Below are 11,058 nucleotides of genomic sequence, written 5' to 3' on the forward strand. Positions count from 1 at the left end.
GAAAAAGCATTTAAGAAATTATGAAAGAAATCAATTAAATTGATTCTAATAAAACCAAATTAAATGAGAAAAGACACAAATCAAAAATAGCATAAATAAAAAAATCTCCATCAATTACTCAGGTATGAAAAGACAACACAGAAATAATTTGAGTAACTTTATTCTAAGAATTGTAGAATCTGGAAAGACACAAATTAATTCATGAGAAAATTCTTTCTCGTGATTTAGAGAACAAGTCTCTGACAGAATACTAGTAAAATAATGGAAAAATTATTACAAATCCAACAGTGCATAAAAAGAATTATATATCATCCTGGATTTATTCCAGGAATGCAAAGCTAGATCAATTTTCAAACATCAAGCACTGGTATTCATCACATTAGCATTTTAAATAAGAAGCTTTATGATTCTATAAGAGAAAACATTTAACAAAACCCACTACTCATTTATAAGAAACACTATATGATAATTATATCACCTTGATAAAGATCATGTTTTAAAAAACATAGCTGGCATCATACATATTTGACATCATTATAGAAATCTAGCCATTGGAATATGACAATGAAAAGAAATAAAGGCAATATAGATGAGAAAGCGAGAAAAAATCACCATCTCTATTTTCAGAAATGTTCATTTGCATATTAAGAATCTTAGCATATATATATAAATATGATATAAAAAATTCTTGGTTTAACTAAATAAAGCAAAATAATAGCATATATTACCAAAACACAAAAATCAATGCAATTTCTGCAGATTAGTAATAGGCATTAGTAATTAGTAATAGTGAAAAAAAATAAATACAGGATCAGTCAGATATGAAGGCATAAGCTTGTAATTCCTCCATTCGAAACACCAAGGCAGAAATATCATGAGTACAAGGCTAGCCTGGGAAGCACAGTGAATCCAATGCTAGCCAGAGATACACAGAGATGCTCTGAGCCAGCTAAGCAAAGCTCATAGGAATTGTAGAGACTGCAGGAGCAGGCACGGGACCTGCACGGGTCTGGGTCATGTTCTTTGGATACATGTTAAAGCTTTCAGCTTAGTATTCCTATGTGATCTTTGACTGTGTGAATGAGTGTGTGTCTGAAAAACTTTAATATAGAATATTTAAAGAAAATAAACAAATAAAGAAGTACTAGATGATTATTCACATTTTCTGGATTAAAAAGAAGATATTAAGGTAGTAGGAGGTGAGGAATGAAGTTACTCACTGTGGGCTTATCTTGCCACTTCTGAGAAGAGCAGTGGTGCAGGTGCAAGGGATAGGTGAGCATCACGTCTATCTTGTATTAGGTATTTCTAGACTAAGTCTCTTAAGAATTTGAGGTCTTTCCTAATATGCAGGTCTAACCAACAATTCTGAAATATCAGCCATACTTTCAAATGTCAGAAAACTCATTTGCTCATTTGTATAACGATTGGGAACTAGTGTGAAGACATGGTTTCTGGAATGAGACCATGGATGGAGAATTTTTTTCACAGCTTTTATTGAATGTGTTCTTTGACCACCTCAAATATGTAAAAGGTAAGTTGCCTTCACTATAATCCCCACTTTCTCCATTCTCCGCCCCCGCAATCTCCATAACCCACCCAGTCCCTATAGCTCCCTTCCTCACACAGTATCTTTTGTTGGTTTTGGGGGGGATGATAGAGGAAACTACTGATTAGAAGTGCTGTATTTTATCCATTTTATGTTTAATGACTTTTCTCTTTAAGCAAGAGAATGAATTTATGTCAACTCGGTGGACTCAGGAGGAGTTAGATCTGTGAAGAAATAGGAAGAGACTCACACCCGAAGAGAGAAAATGTTGACCTACATGTCAGATGGAGATGCTACTAACAGACAGGATTAGCCTCCAATAAAGGAAATTAAAACTCCTTTATGATACAGACTTGGGAGTATTGGAAAGCTACATTTAGAAAATGGAATTTTTTTTATTCTGGAGCTTATGTCTTGAAATTTCCATATAACAAGTAAGCTATACTTAAATTTCCAAAAAAATGTACTCTGGGTAGAAATCTTTGTGGGTAATCTAATGCTTTCCTTTCTTTCTTTCTTTCTTTCTTTCTTTCTTTCTTTCTTTCTTTCTTTCTTTCTTTCTTTCTTTCTTTCTTTCTTTCTTTCTTTCTTTCTTTCTTTCTTTCTTTCTTTTTTTGTTCCAAACTGTTTTTGTTATTTTACATTGTTCTAGGGGATTTACTTGATCCGGATAAAGATCAGAGAGGAAGTCAACTGCACTTCAAAGAGACTTTTAAGATATCATAACTGAAACATTTAAATTAAAAAGTCAAAGCATTCTTTAGTGAACTTCTCTACACAGAAAACCTCCTTGTAATTTGGACAGAATGATTTTGGACATTAAAAGCCTGAGCACTAAAATATTCTATGTGTTAAACATATAATATAAATTATGAAGTTGAGACCTCTGGATTTTCTGTTTAAATAAAATAAAGACATGGAGCCTATGGAGAAGATAGCACTGCAGTCAGTGGGATATTGTCGAAGGCAGACTCCTGCCCCTGCTAAAACTTGATGAAAGTGAAGGGAAGAATGTGTGAAATAGGGAGGGAATGAATGAATGTTCCTTGCTTTCCAGAGAAGCCTCTCAGAAAGGCTTGACTCCTGGTAGTGCAGGGATAGGTAAGTGAGGCTTTAGGTGGATGGTTTGTGGATGCTAAGGTGACTCTGTGCCACTACATCACTGGACCACAATACAACTGGACAGTCTCAGACTGAGGGAGAAGTGATGGACCTGGGATGAAATCTATCTAGCTGGTCACAAACAAGATGTAAGATGTAGGGATCACATGAATGAAAGAACATGGAAATACCACAGACCTTTCACGACACAACACCAAGTTCACAGTGGGTCATGTGTCTTCCGGGAATCTAACAAACAGAAGTAGGAATGAGCATGGCTTATGTTCCTTTCCCTCTGGATAAGAACTGGATCAGAACTGGATATATTACAGGACATTTCAGGAACAGGAGAAGGAAGGGAAGGAATGAAACCTCAAATTTTACTGTTTTTCTCATAACCTTCATTATTCACTATTAATTGAGTGGGTTTGCATAAAAACAGCTAGGTGGCTTTTCCTCCACCAACAGTCTAAGGAGCTCTGAATGACAAAGTTGATTGAATGTGTAGCTTTTTAAAACTTATTTATAAGCATACATAGTATATCAAATGCACAATTGCTTTGCTCAATTTAGTTGATATTTCCTGATTTTAACAACATTTTAAAAGAGAAAAATATGTATTCATGTATTCTTTGTAGATATTAAAGTAAATGTATACATATAAAATAATGTTGATTTACTCAATAATTGCACCTGCTAATTACTAAGTTTTATTCATCACTTTTTTCTCACACATTGAATCTAAAATTTACCCCCATTTCCCATTTTTTCACTTTTTTGAAGTAGAAACAGTAAATAGTCTGGTATTATTTTATTTCTCACTAGGTTAATTGAATTTTATGAAGGTTTGCATGACAGAATTCCTTACTAATTACATTGCTCAGTTTTTTTCAGTGGTAATAGAAACATCTAAAAGTGTTGTGTTGGCTCATTTTCCACTAAGTTCCTTTTCTTTGCCTTGGTGACTTAGCTTACATGAGGAAGAAGGAGGCTCAGTCAGAATTTAATCTTCCCTTTTCATTCTCACCAAGTCAACCCCCTCTGCAAATCCATTATCAGCAAGTTCCTATGAAGATTTTCTGACTTTTCCTTGTTGTTCACCAATTTTCACAATTCTCTTCAAACCTCTTTATCAGCAATATCCTCTTACTTTCTAAGACTTAAAAAACATATTTTCTATGGAGAATTCTTTTATTATTAGTTCAAGGTACGCTTCTACTCCATCTGAACTATTATCAGTAGGAAACAGAATTAGAGCATTTGTCAACGGCCATTGAATTTCAATTACAAAGTCAGACTCTGCTGGCTATCCTATGTTGATTGGGATTTCTGCCATTTAAAGTCCACATCTCTCTTCAGTGTTTCCTTAGATCCCTTTAACTTTGAGGTCTACCTGTGGCATGTAAGAAATGTGGGGTTGCATTGGAGCTCCATGTATGGCTGCTTAAAGATAGTTTGTCTGGAAAGTTTTAGCTCATTCCAAATTCATTCCTTAAAAGATCTCTTTAGTTTTGCATTGCTTATCTTATTAAAACACAAGGCAGTTAGACTTCTGTGTATATTCCTTCCCACTAACCACTTATTCAAGTATCTAATTTGTATTAAGAGAATATTCCATTGAGTAATGTTTAATGTGTGGTTTACAATTCAGTAAGAAATAGGTTGGTGCCTTTAAATTTAAGCTTGAAATGAACATAAGATCATATTCTGACCTTGTAATTATCTTCTGGAGTAGGGCCAATGGCTGTCTATGTACAGGTCTTGGAAGTGACCTGTGTTTTTATTATGTTAACAAAGAGGTTGAGGAAATGAAACTCAATTATTAGAGGCTGGCTCCCAGCTTCACTTTTGCCCTGGCCCTGGCCTTGGCTATGATGTATGAGACTTCTAATCACATGAAACACTGGCTTTATACCTTATCCTATCAGGTTCTATAGGAAAAAGAAGAAATTATTTGGAGAGAAATCAGCAACTAAGATAGGTATTTTCTACACAAGAGTTTTCGCAAAGCATCCTGGACTTCTTTGTTTCTCAGACTATATACAACAGGATTTAACAGAGGTGTTATTACAGTGTACGTCACTGAGATCAGCTGGTCTTGGTCCTTATTTTTCTCTGACTTGGGCTTGAAGTATACAATGGAGGCACAGCCATAATGGATCACAACCACAGTGAGGTGGGAACTGCAGGTGGCAAAAGTTTTTTTCCAGCCATCAGCTGAGGCAATCTTGAGAATGGTGGAAATAATAAGAACATAGGAGACAAATAGAAAAGAGGCAGGGGCTGTGATGACCATGAGGGTGAGTACTAATGTCAAGATGTCATTGATGACTGGTACAGTACAGGCCAGATCCAAAATAGGACGGACATCACAGAAGAAATGTTTAATCAGTGTGTGGCAAAATGGTAGCCTGAATATGGCTATGGCCTGGACTAGTGAAAGAAAGAACCCCGTGGCACAGACTGAAGATGCCAGCATGATGCACACCCTCCAATTCATGATGATACTATAGCGAAGTGGGTTACAGATGGCCACATAGCGATCATAACCCATGACTGCTAGCAGGAGACAGTTGGTGATCCCAAATCCAAGGAAAAAAAATAGCTGAATTCCACAGCAGTCCAGGGAGATGGTTTGGCTCAGACCCACAAGGCTGCCAAGCATGCGTGGGATGATGACCAGAGAATAGAAAGTCTCTGAAGTTGAGAGAACACTTAAGAAGAAATACATGGGGGTGTGAAGGTGATGGTCAATGCGAATAATTGTCACAATGATAACATTGCCAGTTAGAGTCAGGATGTATAGGACAAAGAAGACAATGAAGAGTGTGAGCTGATGCTCTTGCAAATTGGAGAAACCTTGAAAAACAAACTCTATTACCTCTGTGTAGTTGGCTCTCTTCATTGGGGACATTAGGTCTGAAATCTAAAGAGGTCAATAGTAGTCTTAGTACCAGAGATGATCCTGACCCTGAATACACTGTACAGAAACATTGAGTGCAGCAGAGACTCAGTTCAAAACTCCATGGATGGACCTGTATGCATTCCATGCCATAAAATCCTTGTCTCCAAAACATGGTTCCCTCCATTAAATCACTAAAATATACATTTTAAAAATATATAAATAAGAACCAGGCATAGTAGACTGTGCTTGTAATACCAGCATTGGTAAGGTAGAGAGAGGAATATCCTTGCTGCTCACAGGACAGTCAGGCTAGCCTCAGTGAGTTTCAGGCCAATGAAAGATTCTGCATTAGAATATTTAAAAATTAAATAAAAGTGAATGCCATTTAAGGAACTACAGCTGAGTTGGCATCTGGACACCATGCATGAACACATGTGCATACATTCCCATACATATGATAGCACACACACACACACACACACACACACACACACACACGAATGAAGGAAAACAAAACAGACAAATAAACAAAAATCAAAACAAACAAATGCCCAAGGAGGAGCTCAGCCAGGGAAGCACTTGACCTGCAGAGAGTCCCAGCAGTGAGACGGAGCTCCATGGCCCCAGGTCTCCAGCCACTATCTTGGCACAGGGAGCTCAACCAGGTACACAGAGGGCACCAGAGTGAAGGATTGCCCAGGACACAGCCTGCCTGGGTTCCTTCCCCACCATGGAGCCGGTCAGTTCTACAGCTGCCTGGGCACTTATCCTGTGGGGAGCGTCTGACCTGCAGGAAGTCCCCTGGTTAGACTGAGCCCCAAGGTCTGAGGTCGCCAGCCACCATCTTGGCTCCTGGAGCTCAGATAGGGAAGCACCTGACCTGCAGGAAGTCCCATGGTTAGAAGAAGCCCCATGGTCCAAGGTTGCCAGCCACCATCCTTGCACAGGCAGCTCAACCAGGCACACAGGAGGTTCAAGCACCAGCCAGTGACAACAGGACTAACTAATGCCAGAGATAAACAGATGGCAAAAGGCAACTGCAGGAACTTTACTAACAGAAATCAAGGCAACATGGCAGTATCTGAACCCAATTCTCGAACAACAGCAAGTCCTGGATATCCCAACACACCAGAAAAACAAGATTTGGATTTAAAATCACTGGTCATGATGCAGTAAGAGGAACGCAAGAAGGACATGGGACTTGCGGGGAGTGGGGACCCAGAGAAGGGGAAATCATTTGAAATGTAAATAAAAATATATCAATAAAGGAAAAAAGAAAGAAATACAGGGGAACATGAATAAGTTAGAAGCCCTTACAATGGAAACACAAAAATCACTTAAAGAAATTCAGGAGAATATGGGTCAACAGACAAAAGCCAATAAAGAGGAAATACAAAAATCACTTAAAGAAATGCAGAAGAAATTGAGTCAACAGGCAGAAGTCATGAAAGGGGAAACACAAAAATATATTAAAGAAATACAAGAAAAAAAAAAAAAAAACAAGTGAAGGAACAGAGCAAAACCATCCAGGATCTAAAAACAGAAGTAGAAACAACTAAGAAATCACAAAGGTAGACAACTTTGGAGATAGAAAACCTTGGGAAGAAATCAGGGGCCATAGATGCAAATATCAACAACAGAATACAAGAGATAGAAGAAAGAATCTCAGATGCCGAAGATACCATAGAAGCCATTGACTCAACTGTCAAAGAAAATGCAAAATGCAAATAGGTTGTAACCCAGAACATCCAGGAAATCCAGGACACAATGAGAAGACCAAACATAAGGATTATAGGTATAGATGAGAGTGAAGATTTACAACTGAAAGGGCTAGCAAATATCTTCAACAAAATTATGGAAGAAAACTTCCCTAACCTAAAGAGAGAGTTGCCCATGAACATACAAGAAGCCTACAGAACTCCAAACAGACTGGACCAGAACAGAAATACCTCCCATCACATAATAATCAAAACCCCAAATGTACTAAACAAAGAAAGAATATTAAGAGCAGTAAGAGAAAAAGGCCAAGTAACATTTAAAGGAAGACTGATTAGAATTACACCAGATTTCTCACCAGAGACTATGAAAGCTAGAAGATCCTGGGCAGATCTCATGCAGACTCTAAGAGAGCACAAATGCCAGCCAAGATTATGATACCCAGCAATACTATCAATCACCATAGATGGAGAAAACAAGATATTCCATGATAAAACCAAAGTTACACAATATCTTTCCACAAACCCAGCCCTACAAAGGATAATAGGTGGAAAACACCAATACAAGGAAGGAAACTACACACTGGAAAAAGCAAGATAGTAAACTTCTTTCATCAAGCCCAAAGGAAGATAACCACTCAAATATAGAAATAACATCAAAAATAACAGGAAGTATTAATCACTACTCCTTAATATCTCTTAACATCAATGGACCTAATTCCCAGTAAAAAGACATAGACTAAGAGACTGGATAAATAAACAGGACCCTACATTTTGCTGCTTACAGGGAACACACCTCAGGGCCAAAGACAAACACTACCTCAGAGTAAAAGGCTGGAAAACAATTTTACAAGCAAATGGTCTTAGGAAATAAGCCGGGAGTAGCCATTCTAATATCAGATAAAATTGACTTTCTACCTAAAGTCATCAAAAGAGACACAGAAGGATACTTCTTACTGGTCAAAGGAAAAATCCACCAAGAAGAACTCTCCATTCTGAACATCTATGCTCCAAATGCAAGAGCACCCTCACTCATAAAAGAAACTTTACTAAAGTTCAACGCACACATTGCACCTAACACAATAATTGTTTGGCAACTTCAACACTCCACTATCCTCAATGGACAGATCAAGAAAACAGAAACTAAACAGGACACATTGAAGCATTGGACCAATTGGATTTATCATATATATATATGATATATATATATATATATATATGTGTGTGTGTGTGTGTGTGTGTGTGTGTGTGTGTGTGTGTACATATATATACATATATATATAAAATTTCATCCTAAAGCAAAAGAATATATCTTTTTCTCAGCACCTCATGGTACCTTCTCCAAAATCGACTATATAATTGGTCACAAGACAGACTTCAACAAATATAAAAAGATCAACATAATCCCATGCCTCCTATCAGATCACTATGGAATCACTATCTTCAATAGCAATAAAAACAGCAGAAAGCCCACATACACATGGAGCCTGAACAACACTCTACACAATGATACCTTGACCAAAGAAGAAATAAAGAAAGAAATCAAATACTTTTCAAAATTTAATGAAAATGAAGGCACAATATACCCAAATTTATGGGACACAATGAAAGCAGTGCTAAGTGGAAAACTCATAGCCCTGAGTGACTCCAAAAAGAAACTGGAGAGAGCAAAAGCTAGCAACTTAAGGTACAACTGAAAGCCCTGGAACAAAAAGAAGCTAATTCACCCATGAGGAGTAGAAGACAGGAAATCATCAAACTTAGGGCTGAAACCAATCAGGTAGAAACAAAGAGAACCCTACAAAGAATTAACAAAACCAGGAGCTGGTTCTTTGAGAAAAATCAACAAGACAGATAAACCCTTAGCAAGATCAACCAAAGGGCACAGAGACAGTATCCATCCAAATTAACAAAATTAGAAGTGAAAAGGGAGATTTAACAACAGAAATGGAGGAAATTCAAAAAACCATCAGATCCTACTACTAAAGTCTATATACAACACAACTGGTAAATCAGGAGGAAATGGACAATTTTCTAGACAGATACCAAATACAAAAATTAAATCAGGATCAAATAGATAAACTAAACAGTCCCATAACCCCTAAAGAAATAAAAGGGGTCATAGAAAGTCTTCCAACCAAAAAAAAAAAAAAAAAAAAAAAAAAAGCACAGGACCAGATGGTTTTAGTGCAGAATTATATCAGACCTTCAAAGAAGATCTAACACCAATTCTCTTCAAATTATTCCGCAAAATAGAAACAGAAGCAACACTACCCAACTTGTTCTACGAATCCACAATTATGCTCATTCGAAAACCACACAAAGATCCAACAAAGAGAACTACAGGCCAATATCTCTTATGAATATCAATGCAAAAATACTCAATAAAATTCTTGCCAATTGAATCCAAGAATACATCAAAACAATTATTCACCATGATCAAGTAGGCTTCATCCCAGGGATGCAGGGATGGTTAAATATATGGAAATCCATCAATTGGATCCACTACATAAACAAACTCAAAGAAAAAAAGCCACATGATCATTTCATTAGATGCTGAAAAAGCTTTTGACAAAATTTAGCATCCTTTCATGCTAAAAGTCTTGGAAAGAACAGTAATTCAAGACTCATACATAAACATAGTAAAAGCAATATACAGCAAACTGGTAGCCAACATCAAACTGAATGGAGAGAAACTTGAAGTAATCCCACTAAAATCAGGGTCTAGCCAAGGCTGCCCCCTCTCTCCATATCTTTTAAATATAGTACTTGAAGTTCTAGCTAGAGCAATTAGACAACATAAGGAGCTCAAAGGGATACAAATTGGAAAGGAAAAAGTCAAACTATCACTATTTGCAGATAATATGATAGTATACTTTAGTGACCCCCCCAAAAAAAAACTCCACCAGAGAACTCCTACAGCTGATAAACAACTTCAGCAAAGTGGCTGGTTATAAAATCAACTCAAGCAAATCAGTAGCCTTCCTATATGCAAAGGATAAGCAGGCTGAGAAAGAAATTAGGGAAATGATACCCTTCACCATAGCCACAAACAATATAAAGTATCTGGGGGTGACGCTAACCAAACAAGTGAAAGATCTGTATGAGAAAAACTTCAAATCTTTGAAGAAGGAAACCGAAGAAGACCTCAGAAAATGGAAAAATCTTCCATGCTTTTGGATTGGCAGGATTAATATAGTAAAAATATCCATTTTACAAAAGCAATCTCCAGATTTAATGCAATCCCCATCAAAATCCCAACTCAGTTATTCATAGAGTTAGAAAGAGGAATTCTCAAATCCATCTCGAATAACAAAAAACTCAGGATAGCTAAAACTATTCTCGACAGTAAAAGAACTTCCGGGGGAATCAGTATACCAGACCTCAAGCAGTACTACAGAGCAATAGTGTTAAAAACTGCATGGTATTGGTACAGTTAACAGGTAGGTAGATCAATGGAATAGGATTGAAGACCCAGAAATGAACCCAAACACCTATGGTCACTTGATCTTTGACAAAGGAGCTGAAACCATCCAGTGGAAAAAAAGATAGCCTTTTCAACAAATGGTGATATCTCAACTGGAGGTCAGCTTGCAGAAGAATGTGAATTGATTCATTCTTATCTCCTTGTACTAACCTCAACTCCAAGTGGATCAAGGATCTCCACATAAAACCAGACACATTAAAACTAATAGAAAAGAAACTGGGGAAGACCCTTGAGGATATGGGTACAGGGGAAAAGTTCCTGAATAGAATACCAATAGCTTATGTTCTAAGATCAAGAATTG

General features: G+C 37.1%; 1 protein-coding gene across 1 annotated transcript; it reads right to left on the reverse strand.

Annotated features, from left to right (window-relative positions):
- Positions 1-4,622: 4,622 nt before the first annotated feature.
- Positions 4,623-5,555, reverse strand: LOC127697494 (olfactory receptor 10J1-like). The gene has a single exon (XM_052200677.1). It carries the CDS (start codon positions 5,553-5,555, stop codon positions 4,623-4,625), a length of 933 nt encoding a protein of 310 aa, XP_052056637.1.
- Positions 5,556-11,058: the final 5,503 nt, after the last annotated feature.

This window comes from Apodemus sylvaticus, chromosome 12, assembly GCF_947179515.1.
Source record: "Apodemus sylvaticus chromosome 12, mApoSyl1.1, whole genome shotgun sequence".
NCBI lineage: Eukaryota > Metazoa > Chordata > Mammalia > Rodentia > Muridae > Apodemus > Apodemus sylvaticus.